Source organism: Lactuca virosa, chromosome 9 (genome assembly GCF_052849685.1).
Source record: "Lactuca virosa cultivar CGN04683 chromosome 9, Lactuca_virosa_CGN04683_v6, whole genome shotgun sequence".
Lineage (NCBI taxonomy): Eukaryota > Viridiplantae > Streptophyta > Magnoliopsida > Asterales > Asteraceae > Lactuca > Lactuca virosa.
In genome coordinates, this window is record NC_136434.1 from 20,126,951 (window position 1) to 20,146,962 (window position 20,012).

At 39.6% G+C, this 20,012-nt stretch overlaps 1 protein-coding gene across 2 annotated transcripts; it reads left to right on the plus strand.

Moving 5' to 3' along the window:
* The first annotated feature begins 159 nt into the window (after window positions 1-159).
* On the plus strand, window positions 160-6,080 carry LOC145136440 (RAF-like serine/threonine-protein kinase 20). 2 transcript variants are annotated; one of them, XM_079070554.1, is made up of 9 exons: window positions 160-400; window positions 702-2,940; window positions 3,034-3,120; window positions 3,875-4,027; window positions 4,142-4,305; window positions 4,392-4,539; window positions 5,338-5,460; window positions 5,543-5,630; window positions 5,777-6,080. In XM_079070554.1, the coding sequence occupies exons 2-9, from the start codon at window positions 1,027-1,029 to the stop codon at window positions 5,965-5,967; spliced, it is 2,868 nt and encodes a 955-aa protein (XP_078926680.1). In that variant the 5' UTR covers window positions 160-400; window positions 702-1,026; the 3' UTR covers window positions 5,968-6,080. The 2 variants fall into 2 exon arrangements, with proteins under 2 accessions (XP_078926680.1, XP_078926679.1); XM_079070553.1 differs by having other exon boundaries at window positions 160-396.
* Window positions 6,081-20,012: the final 13,932 nt, after the last annotated feature.

A 20,012-nucleotide genomic window follows, 5' to 3' on the forward strand; every position in this document is an offset into this window, starting at 1 on the left:
AAAACAAAATACACCAGTATTTCTATAAGTTGCCCTAAAGTAGACGTATATTGATTTTTTAAAGAAATATATAAGATTCAAATTTAACAAAAAAAAAAAAAGTGATTATTTTTTATTCAATGGCGTCCAATTGTATGCGCCAGCGCCATAGCCAATTGTCCTTTCACCACTATAATTCAAATAACCCACCCTCCCTCACACGCTCTCCCATGTGTCCAAACATCTTTCATTCGATTCAAGTATTGAAACCTACAGTTCTATTCCAATTCATCAACCGAATCTTTTATCTCGATCGATTCCGCCTTTTCGTTTAGTCAACGTGTGAAGTACTACTGAAGCAAATCACTTAAATCACAGAGATAACGAAGAAACCAGGCCATCTTCTGATTTCTACAAGTAGGTATCGTTGTTATGTATCGATTTTAGTTTCCGATTGTTTTTCGTTTTCGATTGGTTTATAAGTTTTCTTGTGGTAGGGTAGCTAACGATTACGAACTATCATTAGCTTTTATGATCTGGTTTACTCTGCTTAAATTGTTCGTTGATCGGTATTTATTGCTAGTTACGAACGCGATTTTCGTAAAACTGAGGGATTTACTTGACTTATATTGAAGTTTTGTATACTATTTAATGTAATTTCATGAGGCATCTGCGAGATCATTAGCTTGTCTAAATTCTTTTGTTTTTTTGTGTTTGTATAGATTTAGCAGTTTGATTTAGTGGAAGAGCTAGTGTGAGATAAACTGTTACTGCATTCGATTCCCGAAGGAGCTTGCGGGTGATTTTTGAACAGAATTGCTGCAGTAATAGTAGTAGTTTGATATCTCTGTCAGTATATCTGTTGGTAGCCGGAGAAGTCTGCTTAATTTTAATTAGTTAAGAGTGAAGAAGACGTTTGGATTGATTGATTGCACTCGATGAAGTAGTTTTTTGATGTATATGCTCAATAAATGGGAGATGATCGGATGCTGAAGTAAAAGGATTTTCTGATGCAATTAAAATTGATCCCATAATATAGCTGTAGCAATGGCTAGTGAGGCAAGCTCTTCTGGTCAATGGCTTCAGCAAGATTCTGGTTCTACTATATTAAAAGATGGGGTAGTGGTGGGCAAGAGTTCGAATAACAACATATCATTAAGAACCGGTGAAGAGTTTTCCATGGAGTTCCTTCAGGATCGTGGTACAAGAAGAATCCCTAATGGACACGATACAAACCCAAACCATGAGAAAATGGTTGGATCAAAAAGTGATGTCAGTGGTAATCTTGGTTTCAATGAGATAAGTGGCATGCTTGGGTTGCAAAGGAGGGAACCTGTAATTCCAACTGATAACATTTCTGCAAAAGGGCCTCTTTCTATGGCAAGTGCACCAGTCAATTCCATTCCATCTCTGCCCCACCGAGCTTCAGGGTCGGGTGCTGTAAATGATTCTCAAAGAGGCAAGATAAAGTTTCTCTGCAGTTCTGGTGGTAAAATTTTGCCTCGACCTAGTGATGGGAAACTAAGATATGTGGGAGGTGAGACACATATTTTTTCAATACATAAGGATATATCATTTGATGAACTTGTCAATCGAACTGGTAAATTTTGCAATCAGCCTCACACAATCAAGTATCAGCTTCCAGGAGAGGATCTTGATGCTCTTATATCTGTGTCTTCTAATGAGGATCTTCAGAATATGATAGAGGAATACAACGGGGTTGGAATTCGTGATGGTTCTTCACGACTCAGGATATTCTTGATTCCTCTGACAGAATTGGAAAGTACAGTTTCCATTGAATCCAATGCTAATCTGCAGAATAGTCCAGATTACCAATATGTAGCTGCTGTGAACGGAATAGCTGATGATGGTCTGAATAACTCGAATGTCATTTCACATATTTCTGAACCCCGAATATTGGTTGCACAACCTGATCCATCTCTTTTTGTTTCACCTGTTCTAATGCCACAAAATGATCTGACTAATAGTCATGCACAAGTGTACGATGACCCATTATCTGATAGTATTGAGATCCCAATACTCAAGGGTAGAGCTTTTCATTCAGAAAATCGTATTTTACCCCCTTCTGATCCAGTGAATCTGTGTGTGGTGGGATCCAATGGGTCTCAACTGGGTATACCACATGCTTTTTCTGACCCACAACTCAAGGAACATGGATCAACCTCTGCTTTTGGCTCACAAGATGGATCAAATTTTCCTTCTACACTGACCTATCCACCACCACCACTACCTTCACAGCTGACATCATCCTTCTTTCAGGGGAGCTCTGTTGAACAACATGATAACTTTCCTCCACAAGTCTTGTTTGAGATGCCAAATTTTAATCATGAGTCTTTGAACAGAGTCCATGAGGATGCAATGCACAGCCATGAGACACACCAAGATGTGAAACAAGATCTAAGTCAGAATGTTGGGCTGCAACTCCCAAATATTGTCTCTGCATCAACAGAAAGAAATATGAGAACCACAACAATGGCTCCCAATTACAACAATATATCTGATGCTGACAAATCCTTGAATGATCTACTCTCTCACCTATCTCATGGTTTAGTGCAACAATCAAGTTCACATAAAAAAGAATCAAATGGCCAAAATCCTAACCTAATTGATGCACTGGAGTCAACACTGCATGATTCTTCCTTGAAGCAGATTCCAACAACAGGTGCTGAGTTTAAAAAAGAAGTGAATCTCATTGATGACAACTTTAATTACACTGAACTTAAACCTGCTGAATTGGGTAATGAAGAAAGTCAAAATAAGATACAAAAGGAAATCCCATCATCCAAGGTCAAGGAAGAAATCCAACTGGAGTTGAATGACCCTTTGGGAGATGTGAATGTTGCTATTAGTCATTCACAGTTGTTAAGTGCAGTTAGCAATGAGGCTCTCCCTTCAAGTGAAATAGAAGCTGAAGACATTCACTTAGAATCTGGCATTGAGGTAGGACACTTAAGAAAAAAAAATGAAACAAAATGTTGAGACATCAGTAATTTTATAAACTTAAATTTAGGTATTTCCTTATTAACTATGCAGGATGCTGCACCAGAAAATGGAGGTAGTGGTGGCCCATTTAATAATGCATTAATAGCAGAAATGGAAGCTGATATGTATGGTCTCCAGGTACGTTACTATTTCTTCATATAACGTTAAAAGTAACTTTTGCCCAACATACCTAAACTGTGGTCCAGTTCGACTAATGTTGGCTTATCATAAGAGGCGCTTTTGTTAAATAACATGCATCATGTCAGAGCATTTCTAGTGGTAGTTTTTTGTAAAGGTTTTTACTCTTTAAAAAACTCATTGAAAAGCTTTTTACCATTAGAAATTTATGCTTTTTTTTAATGGTCACTCCCAAGACTCTAATTGGTAATTGGAATAGTTTATTTATTTACTTATTAGTTTTTTGACTAACTAATCTTGTTTATTAAATATGCAAATAAAAATGAATATTATATATAGACAAATATAGCATTAAAAAAATATTTGTCAAAGCATTTAAAATAACATCAAATATCAAATACCAAAACATAGCAATCTTATAATATTTAAATATTTTTTTACAACTACATACATGATAATTTATACCTTCTTTTATTCGATTAAAAACGACAAATTATAAGAGGAGTCTTTATAAAACATCTCATATAGATGGGGATAAATTAGCTAACTTTCTTAAAAAAGCTTTTAGAAAAGTTTATGACTGGAGAAGGTTTGTAATAATGGGTTTTTGTTTTTTTTTTTTATTTTTATTTTGTGGAAAGTTGATGCGACAAAAGTAAAAAGCTTTAGTAAGGGGCATTTTGGTCACTTTGGCTCGCACTTGGTTTTATTGTTCCTCTGTTTCCCTAGTATACTCTTGTGTTTCCATATGCAGATAATAAAGAATGCTGAACTTGAAGAATTAAAAGAGTTAGGGTCTGGGACATATGGAACTGTCTATCATGGAAGATGGCGAGGGTCAGATGTCGCCATTAAAAGAATAAAGAAAAGCTGCTTTTCTGGGAGATCATCCGAGCAAGAACGCTTGGTGGGTCATTTTCGTAATTTCTTTTATCATCTTTTTCTGTATTATTTTTCTTTCTCAAAATGATTATTGTAAGTTGTAACTGTTATATATTCTTATTAACTCCCAACTATGCAGACTAATGATTTCTGGAGAGAAGCTCGGATTCTTTCAAATCTTCATCATCCAAATGTGGTTGCATTTTATGGGGTTGTACCAGATGGAGCTGGAGGAACGTTAGCAACTGTTACCGAATTCATGACACACGGATCACTTCGGAATGTGTTGATAAAAAAGGACAGGTGAATTTACTTTTCTACCCTCGTGCAATTATTTTTACCTTGTTTGGGTTTTTAATTGTTATTTTGAAATTTAAATTGTTATGCAGATCACTTGATCGTCGTAGAAAGCTTATAATAGCCATGGACGCGGCTTTCGGCATGGAATATCTGCATATGAAAAACATTGTTCACTTTGATCTAAAATGTGACAACTTGCTTGTTAATATGCGGGATCCACAAAGACCTATTTGCAAGGTAATTGTTTGGTATGATGGAATAGAGGAAGGAATTGCAATATAACCCATTTTGACTTTTGTAAATTTTGATGACATAAATCTTTTTAGAATATTTCTTGATTATAATTAAATTACAAGTTTATCTTCTAAAAGTTTACTAGAAAATATATTTTTATTATAATATCATATAGGTTTTAGTGAGCTTTTAATCTGTTTAATGTTATGTTGTTGTAAATAAATAAAAAAATCATTAATTATAACTAACTAATGTATAAAGTAGAAGTAACATTATACATTCTATGTAACAATAAATGATATAATACAAAATTTTATTTCATTCCTACTTTGACACCCACATTTAGGTAGTGTTTGGTACGAGGGAATTACCGAAGGAATGGTATGGTTCATTCTATTCTACTGAAAAATAGCTCTTTCTTTTGTCTGATGGAATAGAATGGATTATTCATGAAGGAATCTGATTCCTTTCCATTTTGCTAATTTGCATTCCTTAGTGGGTGTTTTTTTTTCATCATAAAATGAAAAATTGTAGTATAACCCATTTTATTTGTAACTTCTTTGGTGACATGATTTTTATTTTTAATTTCATGATTTTAGTTAACTTATACATTTATTTACAAAAATAACTAGTCGGTATATTTCTTTATCATAATCTTATTTGGGTTTTGATGAGGTTTTATTATGTTACATTTATTGTTTTTGTAAATAATAAATTCTATAATTATACCTATACAATATAAAGAATTTTGTTAAAACAATGACTTGTAATACACCAATCATGCTTTGACCCTTGTTGCAGGTTGGAGATTTCGGGCTGTCAAGGATCAAACGCAACACTCTAGTTTCAGGTGGCGTGAGAGGAACTCTACCATGGATGGCACCAGAATTGTTAAACGGTAGCACCACCAGAGTCTCTGAAAAGGTTAAAATCCCTTCCATCATCATATCCTAATCCCACACAATTAATATATTTGTTCAAATAACATAATTTTGGATTCTTACAGGTTGATGTCTTCTCCTTTGGCATTACAATGTGGGAGATTCTAACTGGTGAAGAACCTTACGCAAACATGCATTGTGGGGCAATCATCGGTAATCTATTTTTCTATTTTTGTGGGATGAAAAATTACAAATTTTCATTTTTGTTCCTTTATCACTCAATGCACATCAAATACAGTATAACATATTTTGTCATGTCATGTCATGCGTAACAACTTTATGTGAAATCTTGATTACAGGAGGGATAGTGAAGGATACACTTCGGCCTACAATACCAGAACGGTGTGATCCCGAGTGGAAAAAGTTGATGGAGCAGTGTTGGTCAGCGGACCCCACCGTTCGCCCTTCATTTACCGAGATCACAAATAGACTGCGAACCATGTCCAAAGCGCTCCAAGCAAACGGCCACAAAAAACCCCAACACGTATAGTTCCGTTCACTAGAGTATGTATGTATCTCTATTTCGTTTTGTGTTTATATTGTATCTATTTAGTGTTCATATGTTACTTATTGTGTGTTTACATGTATCTATTCATTTGTTCATTCTTTCTTTCGCACACGAAAAAGATCGAAAACAAGCCCTTATTCCACCCTTTTTTATAAGATAAAACTTATATTCAGTGTCTTATTAATACCGGTTTTGGTCCATGCGCGTCAATTGTAATACATTTCTTTTGTTATATCATGTTTTGCCTGACAAGTAGGATCTACAAGTCACAGGTCTTAGATTCTTGGGACATATATATATATATATATATATATATATATATATATATATATATATATATATATATATATATATATTTTCTCTTGTCACGTTTGTAACAAACCGTCTAGCTTAGTGGCAATGACCATGGCCCTCATGAACACTATTACAAAACAGATGTCTATCGACCATTTGGCCGACACACCATCATCTGAGGGCCTCATCACCTTCTGTGGCTTATATGGCCCTTCTAAATAATGACAACACAATTAATCTTTTTTTTTTTTTTTTTTTTTTTTAAATAACAATGGACGTATTGAATGTTGAGAAACGTATATCATGTACATCAATGGTGTATATACGAACACACCATCATCTGAGGGCGTTTTATGTGAGTTAAAGAGATAGAATATACCCATTTAGATCACAATATGAGAGGAAACGTATAACTTATTGAGATGTGCGCTATGAAGATGATAAAGAGTGATGGCTGGGAATTCCCTAAACAAGAGTAAATTGTTATGCATAGAAGATTTTGACGGGGTTCCAAAATTACCATCAACGATGCCTGATTATATGGAATGTCGTATCGACTACCTTGAAGAATACAATTGAATCGGCATCCAATATTGCATGGACATTGTTGCAAAATTAAAGAGAGAGAAATGGATTAATGAAAGCAAATATAAGTCTTGGAGTTCTTTTGTACTAAATGTAACTTGATCCCTAACCCTAAAACCTAATTTATAACAGGGTTATAAATATTACACTTAGGGCTCGTTTGATAAGGCTTCCACTACTAGAAACATGGGTTTTAGATTTGGCAAATGTAGATTGGGTCCAAAATTTCGATTTGGCAAGTTTGATTTGGCTTTTAAACTGATAGACTCGGTCCAAACCTTAGACTCGGTCTATGATATTCATCTGATTCGGTCCCTTCTCAAAATTTGAAGGACCGGGACAACTGGAGAAATTCACAGCAGCAATTCTCGTTCCTTATAGACGACTGAAATTCACCTCTACATCTACGCTTCCTTCGACCGGCGACACCTCACCAGCATCTGTCGGCGGTGACCTCCACAACATCGCAGCATCTCAACGTCCCAAATCTGAGATATTCCGACATGCGTCCTAGCATCTCAACATCCCTGCTTTGCGGTTGTTCTTGAGTTCTAGATTCCTTCAAAACGAGGAGCGTTGTTAGGGCAATAACCTACTTCTCACGGTAAACAAAAATTTGGGAAAAAGGATACATAGAAGACGAGGAGACAATTAAGTTCTTGAGTTCTCGATTCCTATTTGTATCTCGCTTTTGATCAATTGCAAATTGAAATTTTATGTACGACATGAGCTCTTATTGGTTATAGTTATGGAATAATTACTTAAATCTATGATGTTTTCAACATAAATATTGTTGCTATCTTTTGAGTATTCTCTAACTTCAATTCTTTGATTCGGTGGGATGTCAAAAGTTCAAGACACAGATGAATAGTTGTTCTATGTTGTTTAAATTGACCATTCATAAGCAAGCTGCTAATTTTTGGTGTTTTTCTGTCTGATGTGCATTGCTATTTCTAGCAAAATGGTCAAAGTGAATTGAGTTATTTAAAATGTACTTTATAAAGGTCTGATGTCTTTCTACCGGTTTTAATGGTTAGCTTGCGACATTTCACTATAATTTCCTGTTGTTTTCAATGTCCATTGTTATTTTTAGAGTAATGGCAAAGCTCATATCTATGAAGGGTATATTACCTGGTGTAAAATACTACATAACATGTTCTAAAGGCCAACAATTGATGAAGTTGAAATTGTTTATTTGTGGTATACATAAACTGATCTGATTAAAGAACAATTTGGGAAGTATACAGTCCATAAACGTGTTTCTATGTGCATTAATTATCCAAAATTCATTTATCTTCTTTACTTACCAAGATCATGTTCTTTTGTTTATGATTTTTTAAATTGAAAATGGTGTATTTGTAGTGTTATAAATTAAATGGTAAGTCGTAAAGGAATTATTATAAAATGTTGTCTCGGAGCAATATAGTCATTTTAATGTATCAGTCAGATGCAAAATCAAACAACAAGTTTCAGTCAGAAGTTAACTCAGTCAGAACTTCTAACTCAATCAGCTGCTAACCCAGTCAGCTCTAACTCAGTTAACAACTATCAAACGACCCCTTAACTTTAATATCATCACTTCAGCTTGAAATATTGTTTTTTATGCACTTAATCGTACATTGTATTCTAGAGTAACTGCAATAAGAGAGACAACCATAAATATCCCTCTCTAGATACTCATGGAGTCCTCTAAGGACCATTTTATCTTTATATGGTACCATAATGTAATAAATATTACTAGTAAAATGTATGCCCAAGTCAAGAAATTATGCAAAAGGTTCTTGTTTTGTGAAATATATTCACTTTAGTAAGGAACATTGTACGTAGTTAATTAATAGGGTTGTTGAAGATACCAAGGCTCGATAAATGGCATACGAACGATTATGCTTAACAACAAATAAGGTTATAGCATATCAGATGGTGTGGGATCTCGATGTCTTTGGTTCTTTCTCTGTCTCTTCAGTGAGGTTTTATATGGATTCTATTTTACTTGGAAGTTCTGATATTGCTCTCTTCAGTGAGGTTTTATATGGATTCTATTTTACTTGGAAGTTCTGATATTGCTACTAGATGGAATACTTTTGTCCCTCAGAAATTAAATGTTCTTTTATGGCGTATATCGAGAAATAGAATTCCGACTCAGTTGAATCTTAGAGATACATGTATTGATCTTGGTTCGATTTTGTGTCCGGTTTGTTTTTCCACAAGAGTCTACAGATCATGTTTTCTTCTTGTGCCCACATATTGCTCTTTTATTGAGTCGGATTGCTAGTTGGTTGAGGTTTCGATTCTAGTAAAGGCTTCTGTCTTTTCGCTCATTACTTGGCCGATAATTCTTCTTTTGATGCAGAACAAAAGAAGATTTTTGATGCAGTTATCATATGTACGTTTTGGTCGATCTAGAATTATCGGAATAAACTCATTTTTAGAATGGTAAAGCCTAAATTGGATGTTTAGTATGATGATATTCGATCTAGTTCTTTTTTTATTAGTAATAGAAAAAAAGTACAAAATGTATTGGGATTGTTGGTTGTCAAATCCCAACTTATTATGACTTTAGTTTTTTGCTAGAGTTTTTTAATGCATTATGGTCGTTCTTAAAAAAAACAAATAAACTTGTTTCGGTTTTCCACTATTCCTAACAAGATATACTCCAAAAATACATTAACTACTTATGAAGCATCTCCCACGTTCCTTACCGAAAGGAATCATATTTCAAAATTAATCATGGTACAATAACAATATTTTGAACAATAAATTTCATTTATAGAATTATACATATCTACCGCTAGAATTACAGTTGTGGGCCAAACTATATTTATAAACCAATATCAATATTATCAATAGGGATGTGATTTGTGCATAATATTTGTTTTCATAAACAATAAATTATGTTTTATAAAATTATAGAGTATAACATTTTAAAGCATAAATTATTATTATTATTATTATTATTATTATTATATATACAGAGAGAGATAGAGAGAGAGAGAGAGAGGGGGGGAGAGAGAGACACAGAGTTAGGTTCAAATGTTTGTACTATCTATTGTATGCATGTAAAATTGATTCTGGACCAATCTTTTTAGTTATTTGAAAAAGTAATTAATGCATATTAAATGATGAAGATTTAATTAATACTCATTATATCTTCAACATGTAATATGCATTAATTACTTTCTTAAAATTTTCTTAAAATAACTAAAATGATTGGTTTACAATCAATCCTACATGCACACAATAGATAGTTAGAACATACTAACCTAGCACTATATATATATATATATATATATATATATATATATATATATATATATATATATATATATATATATATAGAGAGAGAGAGAGAGAGAGAGTAGGATCAATTGAGAACACCCAAAAGGTTGAGAACGCAAGAACAGTTCTGGACCCTTCAAATTTCAAAACTTGAGGCTGAAATTAAATTGGTATTTATTTAATTTCCAACTAATTTAAATATTTTTTAAATTTCAAAAAATAGGAAAAGGGTATGAAGGTAATTTTCTTTTTGATTCTTTCCACAAAATTAGCAACTATTATATAGAAATTAACTCAGTCAACCTTATTAAAATGAAATCAACCAAACTAGGTTATCACAAACCCTATCACCATGTCTCTCTTATTTGCCGTCTTCATCATTCTCCCGTCACCACCATCTTCATTTACTGGTTTCTATAGATCAGTAATTGATTTTGGTTGGCAATGTAGTTTCGATCTTGACTGGTTTCTATGGTCTATTAGCTGCTTTGACTCGAAGGGTGTTGGATCAAAATTGTGTTTTCAACAAAGCTTCTATTCTGGTTGATCGAATTTGAGTCTTTGATGGTATTTATTCTCAAACGAACGAATGCTTTGGTTTCAGTTACGTGAGCTTTAATCTAATTGGTTTGCAGTGACCGTAGCATTATGGGATATTTTTAAAATTTGTCAACAAATTTCGATGATATGTTTTCGTGTTTGTCAAAATCGAAATCACATGGTAAAATTAAAATGTCACTTTGAATGGTGCCAATATCTTTGATCTGATTTAGATGGCCCTGGATTCTTTTGAATTAACTAATAAATGAATTACATGGTCAAAATTTGAAACGAATCTATTTAGCGGGAGGCTTAAATTCTTTTGGCTGTTTCTACATGTAATTTAAGTTTTTATGCCCTATATCTTTCGATTAGCATACGTTTTTAATATCCAAGTTAAAGTGATTTTGAGTTTTAATTTCTTTGATGTCATAATTTTCGATTTTGAGTTTTAATTTCTTTGATGTCATAATTTTAGATTTAATGGAATAACTTTTAAATATAGAGATCAAGAGGTAAGCTTTGAGTTTCAATCATTAATGATTATAACATTTCATTAATGATTATAACATTTGTTGTAGGTTTTGGATGTTCTGTAGAAGAGAAAAACACCAATTTCACCAACAAACAAATTTTGAAGAAACAGGAGCTTGATGTTTCAATTTTGTATTCTTGTATTCTCATAGACGAATAGCTAATTATCACATTGTAATTTCTTTTATTTTTTGAGTTATTCATTTATGATTACATATATAGAATAGTTATTTATACTATGTATTGTAATCATTTGTGAATACAACTATATGAGATTTATTTTAGAAATTGTTTTTATTCGTTTACAATTACAACTATATTGATTTGTAATTTTATATTGTGCTTTATTCAATTACGATTATGATTGTATTCATTAAAAACAATAGCATTTTATATTTATGAATGAAAATGTGAGTTAATGTATGAATACATGGCTTTTAATCATTAACTATAATTTTGTCAATATTAAGATACAAATTCAAATTGAAATATAATTATTTATGATTGATAGTTTATTTTTTATTATTTACGATTGACGTATGATTTATGTGAAATAGGAGAAAAAATGATTTTTTTAAGAATTTTTTTTTAGTTTTTAAATAAACTTTGGTAAAAATGATTTGTATATTCCATTAAGATAAAAAAAATCCAATTTGGTAACCGACCCTAAATTTAAGGGAATTTGATTGAATTTTTGTAACACCCAAAAATTCAAGCCAATTTAAAACTTTTTAAACAACCCAAAAGTCATTAGTTATTACAAACTTGTTTTCAAAATGTAAAATATCAGAGTGTTCCCAGAAACATAAACATAACAGGAGGAGTTGTACGATCATGCCTTCGCCTTGCCGCGATCCCCTGATGTACCTGAAACAATAAACTGAAACTGTAAGCCCGAAAGCTTAGTGAGTTACCCCCAAAATACTGATACACATACAATCCACATAACCATGTCAGCAATATCATATCATAACAACTGAACAAAACATCACATAACGGGTCCACAGCCCTACAGACTGTAATACCCCCGAGCCCACAGTACGAGTCTCCCTCAGCCCGTAACTGGAATGCTCCCGAGCCCACAGTACGAGTCTCCCTTAGCCCGTAACTGGAATGCTCCTAGGGTTTGTTGGCTACCGCACGAAGCAGTACAACCTCAACCCATCCCATATAACAAACACATAACATAACCACTGAGCATGCAATATTCATATAACAACACAGGTAGTCCTACAGATCTACCTAACCGACATAACCACTAGCATGCAAAGCTAACTCATACTCAACATAACCACTACTAGGATAACATATCCAATGGGCCGGCCTTGGTGCCTTAGACCCCTTAGTATAGTGAGGATAACTCACCTTGCCACTGTCGTCTGAAACTCGAAAGCTCAACTCCCGGATCACCAACACGAACCCCACCACCTATAGTTACCATAAAACCCTTTTTCATAAATCTCCAAATTGCCGGAATACCCTCAGAAGTCAACTGGTCAACCCTTGGTCTAAGTCCAAGTCCACAGTCAAAGTCAACAGTCCATGTTGACTCGACTCGTCGAGTGCAGTTCACCGACTCGTCGAGTCCTTCCTGAACTCGAGAAGTCGTGAAATCCTTGATTGGATTGTCGAGTCCCCCTTTTACTCGCCGAGTTCATACGTGTCCAAGACTTTAGGAGAAACCCTAGCCGATTCACCGAGTCTTCGAACGACTCGCCGAGTTTAAAGCAATCTTCAACAGACTCGCTGAGTTGTTCATCCACTCGTCGAGTTCAAGGCTATCTTCAACGGACTCGCCGAGTTGTTCATCCAACTCGCCGAGTTCATGACCATCTTCAACGGACTCGCCGAGTTGTTCATCCAACTCGCCGAGTCCTTGCAGTTCTTTATCCATGCAGATGCTTTTTAAGCCTTGGCAAGGTTCCAGATTACAGATCCAAGCTTCTAAGGCATGTTTTTCACATAAAGTTGCAAACTTTACGTGTATGCATGGCTAACAAGGCTCTTAATGGCAATTCTAAACCCTTAATGGAACTTCATGCTCAAGAGGGACCTCAATCATGACTAAGGCTGTAACTTTATGCTTATAGAATCCAAGGAGGGTCCAGATCTGGAGTTACAACTTCAGATCTAGCCCATAGCTCACCATATCAACTCAAAATCCACAAAACCCCAAAACTCAACCAAAAGAAAAGAGATCTAGAAGGAAAGGGAAGTAAAGATTGCACTTGATACCTCCAGAAGATGCTAGCTGAGGTAGTTCCTGCTTCCCACACTTCCTTGCTACCACTCCTTTGCTCTTCAAGCTTTTCCCTCCTAGCCAACCTTCTTTCCAAAGCTTAAGTCACACCAAGAAGAGTATCACACGAATTAGGGTTTCACTGAGCTCTCAAAGACTGTAAGGAGGCCAAAGGAGGCTGATGCTCCTTTAAATAAAGTACTAAACCCCAGGATTTAGGGTTTCATCCGCCAGCTCCTACTCGCCGAGTTCCTTATTGGACTCGGCGAGTAGGTCACTTAAACGTGCGACCCAACTCGCTGCTACTCGACGAGTAGGGCAACCAACTCGTCGAGTAGCCCTTGAAAACAAGAAAATTCTTATATAACATCAATATCTGAGAATCGGGGTGTTACAATTCTCCCCCACTTGAACTAGACTTCGTCCTCGAAGTCTGCTGCGGTGAATAGTCCCGTATAATGCTCCCGCATCTCTGCCTCTGGCTCCCACGTCCATTCGGACCCCTTCCGGTGCTCCCACTGTACCTTCACCAAAGGTATCTTCTTGTTCCTTAGTATCTTCATCTTTCTCTCTAGTATGGCCACGGGCCTCTCCACATAATTCAGGAGCTCATCGACCTGAATATCATCCAACGATATCACCGCCTCCTGATCCATGACGCACTTTCGCAGCTGCGAAACGTGGAAAGTGCTATGTATCCGACTAAGTTCCTCTGGCAGCTCTAGCCTGTAAGCCACCTTGCCAACCCTGGCAATGATCCTGAACGGCCCAATATATCGGGGACCCAATTTTCCCCTCTTTCTGAAGCGGATCACGCCTTTCCAGGGTGAGACCTTCAGGAGTACCATGTCACCCACCTGAAATTCCAACTCAGATCGACGTTTGTCGGCATAACTCTTCTGCCGACTCTGAGCGGTCTGCAAACGCTGTCTGACCTGCTGGATCTTTTCGGTAGTCTGCAAGACTACCTCCGTACTACCCATCACTCGGTGTCCAACTTCGCCCTAACAGACCGGGGTGCGACATCTCCGCCTGTACAACAGCTCGAATGGCGGGGCGCCAAGGCTAGAATGATAGCTGTTGTCGTAGGCGAACTCCGCAAGCGGTAGGTGAGAATCCCAACTCCCACCGAAATCAATGACACATGCCCTCAACATGTCCTCGAGGGTCTGAATAGTCCGTTCGCTCTGGCCGTCTGTCTGCGGGTGGAATGTCGTGCTGAAGTGCAACCGTGTGCCCAGCTCCTCGTGAAACTTTTGCCAGAAGCGGGAGGTAAACCTGACATCCCGATCAGAGACAATGGAGACAGGAACCCCATGGCGAGACACGATCTCGCGAACGTACAATTCGGCCAATTTCTCGGCCGATGAGCTCTCCCGTATAGCCAAGAAGTGGGCGCTCTTGGTCAGTCGATCCACGATGACCCATATAGCATCAAACCCCTTTGTCGTCCTCGGCAGCTTGGTAATAAAATCCATCGTGATCTGTTCCCACTTCCACATGGGAATCTCTAGGGGCTGCAGCTTTCCATGCGGCCTCTGATGCTCGGCTTTGACCATCCTACAGGTCAAGCACCTCTCGACGTACCAAGCGATCTCTCGCTTCATGCACGACCACCAGTAGCTCAAACTCAAATCTCGATACATCTTGGTGGCCCCCGGGTGAATAGAGAAATGAGACTTATGAGCCTCCTCCATAACCGTCTGCCTAACTCCACCCGACCTCGGAACCCAAACCCGACCACATCGGGTCAATAGTCCCCGACTATCCCGTATGAACCGGGTATTATCACCCTTGATTCTCTCCAGCTTCCAATTCTCCGGTCGCATGCCCTCTACCTGAGCATCTCTGATCAAACTCACAAGTGGAGAATCCACTGCTATCCTCATACATACCGCGGGGGTGGAAGACCCAGCTGACTTGCGGCTCAAAGCATCCGCAACCACATTCGCTTTACCGGGGTGGTAAAGGATCTCACAATCGTAGTCCTTGACTACATCCAGCCACCTGCGCTGCCTCATGTTCAGGTTCGGCTGATCCATGATATGTCTCAAGCTATTGTGATCCGTGTAAATGGTACAACGGACCCCATAGAGGTAATGTCTCCATATCTTGAGGGCGAACACCACCGCCCCCAGTTCCAAGTCATGCGTAGGGTATCTCGTCTCATGCGGCTTCAGCTGCCGCGATGCGTAGGCTATCACTCGTCCTATCTGCATGAGGACCGCCCCTAAACCTATGATGGATGCATCACAGAACACCACAAAATCCTCAACTCCCTCCGGGAGTGTCAATACTGGAGCCTCGCACAAATGCTGACGGAGGGTCTCAAACGCCCTCTGCTGCTCGGGACCCCATCGGAAATCGACCCCCTTCCTCGTCAAACGAGTGAGGGGCACTGTAATCTTGGAGAAATCCCGTATGAACCTCCGGTAGTACCCTGCCAACCCCAGGAAGCTCCTAATATCTGAGGGGGATTTCAGAATCTCCCACTGCATAACCGCCTCGATTTTGTCCGGGTCGACCAAAATCCCCTCCTGGTTAGCGAGATGTCCGAGGAACTGGACCTCTCGTAACCAAAACTCACACTTCGAGAACTTGGCGTACAGCCGTTCCCGTCTCAGAACTCCCAATAGCTCTCGCAGATGCTCCTCATGCTGCTCTCGGGTCTTGGAATACACCAAGATATCATCTATAAACACTATGACCGAGTGATCAAGCATCGGTCTACAGACCCGATTCATCAGGTCCATGAACACCGCTGGCGCGTTGGTGAGCCCAAACGGCGTCACCACAAACTCGTAATGTCCATAACGAGTTCGGAACGCAGTCTTCTCCACGTCCTCCTCTCTGACCCTGACCTGATGATATCCAGACCTCAAGTCTATCTTGGAAAACCAAGATGCGCCCTGTAACTGATCGAAGAGATCGTCTATCCTCGGGAGTAGGTAACGGTTCTTCACCGTCAACTTATTCAACTCCCGGTAATCGATACACATCCGGTGCGAACCGTCCTTCTTCCGGACGAAAAGTATCGGTGCTCCCCATGGAGAACTGCTAGGTCGAATGAACTGCTTGCCCTGCAGTTCCTGTAGCTGCGACGACAGTTCCTGCATCTCTGGTGGTGCCAATTGGTACGGCGCCTTAGCAATAGGGGCCGCTCCTGGCACCAGGTCGATCCTGAACTCGACCTGCCTCTCCGGGGGTATCCCTGGTAACTCCTCCGGAAATACATCTACGAACTCCCTGACCACCGGTACATCGGAAACCGAAATCTGATCCCTGACTCGCGTATCTACCACATACGCTAGATAACCCGCACACCCGTGCTGAATGTACTGTCGTGCCCTAGCAGCTGAACAAAACCCTGATCCCACTCTGGTGCCCTCGCCATATACAATCAGTTCTCCCCCTCTTGGGGTTCGAACTACCACTCGCTGGCCCTCGCAATCAATCATAACACCGAACCGACTGAACCAATCCATGCCTACAATGACGCATACCTCCCCCATGGGGATCAGAATCAAATCTATAGGAAAGGATACCCCAAAAATCTCCAAGTCATACCCTCTATAAACTGAAGAAGTAGAAACCCCGTGCTCGTTGGCGATAGACACTCGCAACGGACACTCTAGCTTGCCCACAGGCGCACTGAACTCCCTACTAAACGACTGAGATACGAAGGACCGACTCGCCCCCGAATCAAATAAGACCAAAGCAGGCAAGGAGTTCACTAAAAACGTACCAGCAACCACATTTGGTGCTGCTCTGGCCTCCTCCGCTGTAAGCTGGAAGGCACGACCCTGAGCCTTCGGAGGCTCTGCCCTGACTGGCCTCCCATCCGTAATCCTCAAAGTAGCCGGCGCTGGGGCCTGTGCCGGTTTGGCGGCGAGTAACGAGCAGTTGGCCTTCAAATGGCCAACCTGATCACAATGGTAACATAACTTCATACTCGGTATCGGAACGGCCTGGCGACAATCCTTCGCATAGTGTCCCTCTTTGCCACACCTGTGGCACCCACTGCTGACTCGACACACACCAGAATGACCCTTGCCACACTTCCCACAAGTGCGGCTCTGCTGACCCCCGGTCCTAGTATCAGCGGTCTTAGACCGCTTCGGCGCCGGCTGAGAATGTGCCGGGGCCGGCCGCTGCTCCCTCAGCCGCAGCTCAATCTCTAACTCTCGCCGTCTGGCGGCCTCCTGCAACTCCAAAAGAGTGTCACATCGCTGGGTAGATACAAGCTGTCGGATATCAGTCTTGAGCATACTCAGATAACGAGTCATCTGAGACTGCTCGGAAGCAAACTCTGGGCAGAACATCGCCCGCTCAGTGAACATATGGGTGATCTCCGTCACCGACTCCCTATCCTGTCTCAAACTCAAAAACTCCTGTGCCAACCGCTCCCGCTCAACCCGTGGAATGTAACGGGCGCGGAACATATCCCTGAACTGCTCCCAAGTAACAGCAGCTCTCTGATCATCAGAGTACGACCCAGTCGCAAGTCTCCATCAGTCCTTGGCCCCAGACCTAAGCAGGTTCGGAGCACACCTGACCTTCTGGTCAGCAGGACACGAGCAGGTGAAGAAACGCCCCTCCACATCTGAAATCCATCTCATAGCCTTGATGGGATCCTGCGTCCCATCAAAAGTAGGGGGCTTCGTGTTATCGAAGTCCCTGTACTGAAAACCTCTACCAACTCCTCCTCCTGCCGCTGATACAGCTAATGCAGCTGCTGCGGCGGCTGTCTCTGCAAGGGCTGCATAGCGCTCATCAAAATACTCCACCATGGCGGTCTTAATCGATCCGAACATCTCCGGTAACTGAGCCCAGAATGCAGCAGCAACCTCATCATGCAGGATCTCTCGAATCCTGGCATCCAACTCCTCTGTACCCATCTGCACCACCGGCTCGGGTGCTGTCGGCCCCTCCTGGCCTCTGTCCCCTGATCCTGATCCCGAACCGGATCCAGCCACGAAGCGCCTCGTCATCACCATTCGGAAACATATCACAAGATATCAGATAATCCATATAAATCACTGGGAACCAACTCCCTACTAACCCTAGGGATTGTGACTTACTTGACACGCGTATAGGTCCTGTGCTTTCAGTAGTATGGGCCCCTACTACCTTCCACACCTACCCATATTTGTCTCAAGTATTACCACAACACCCTAACAATATACACAACATGGCGAGCGCTCAACCCTCACCCTAGAGGAAAGATATACATCTCATAACTGGCCTCCCGGCCTTACTCAACCCTCCTATCCATGAAACTTCCACCAACCCTGCAGCACTAGTGTATGCTGGCCATACATAACGTTGGACCCTATAGACTTTCGAATATCCAATCCTACCCTAAGCTCCCAATCAAACAAGAACAGAACATAAGGCCAAATCAAACATTCTCAGGCTATAAGATCTTAATTATGTGCAACTCTGATGCATACACTAAGCAACTACAGTAATGATGTCAATTTCATATAAATGAAACCCTAGGCTAGCAGGCATCATGTAATCAGGCAATTCTATCATGCAATTCCTGAAGATCCCTAGCCTAGTACTAACATGTTGTTCTATCATATCACATAATCAGATAACTTGTATGGTATTATGGGGTCTGCTTACTAGCTCCGGCTGATCGTACGCCCTACATCCTCCTTTATTTATTTTGAAAACCTTTTGAAAAAAATCATTTTGAAAATCTTTTCCTTGATTTGAGACTGGAGTTACACGAGTGTTCCTCCAATTCACTCAAACCAAGGCTCTGATACCAACTTGTAACACCCAAAAATTCAAGCCAATTTAAAACTTTTTAAACAACCCAAAAGTCATTAGTTATTACAAACTTGTTTTCAAAATGTAAAATATCAGAGTGTTCCCAGAAACATAAACATAACAGGAGGAGTTGTACGATCATGCCTTCGCCTTGCCACGATCCCCTGATGTACCTGAAACAATAAACTGAAACTGTAAGCCCGAAAGCTTAGTGAGTTACCCCCAAAATACCGATACACATACAGTCCACATAACCATGTCAGCAATATCATATCATAACAACTGAACAAAACAGCACATAACGGGTCCACAGCCCTACAGACTGTAATACCCCCGAGCCCACAGTACGAGTCTCCCTCAGCCCGTAACTGGAATGCTCCCGAGCCCACAGTACGAGTCTCCCTTAGCCCGTAACTGGAATGCTCCTAGGGTTTGTTGGCTACCGCACGAAGCAGTACAACCTCAACCCATCCCATATAACAAACACATAACATAACCACTGAGCATGCAATATTCATATAACAACACAGATAGTCCTACAGATCTACCTAACTGACATAACCACTAGCATGCAAAGCTAACTCATACTCAACATAACCACTACTAGGATAACATATCCAATGGGCCGACCTTGGTGCCTTAGACCCCTTAGTATAGTGAGGATAACTCACCTTGCCACTGTCGTCTGAAACTCGAAAGCTCAACTCCCGGATCACCAACACGAACCCCACCACCTATAGTTACCATAAAACCCTTTTTCATAAATCTCCAAATTGCC

Bases quoted from the DNA above. Each gene is read 5' to 3' on its own strand.
- LOC145136440 (XM_079070554.1), top strand. From the start codon at position 1,027: ATGGCTAGTGAGGCAAGCTCTTCTGGTCAATGGCTTCAGCAAGATTCT. The intron at 4,540-5,337 runs GTAATTGTTTGG...CCCTTGTTGCAG, and splicing joins CACAAAGACCTATTTGCAAG to GTTGGAGATTTCGGGCTGTC. The intron at 5,461-5,542 runs GTTAAAATCCCT...GGATTCTTACAG, and splicing joins CCACCAGAGTCTCTGAAAAG to GTTGATGTCTTCTCCTTTGG.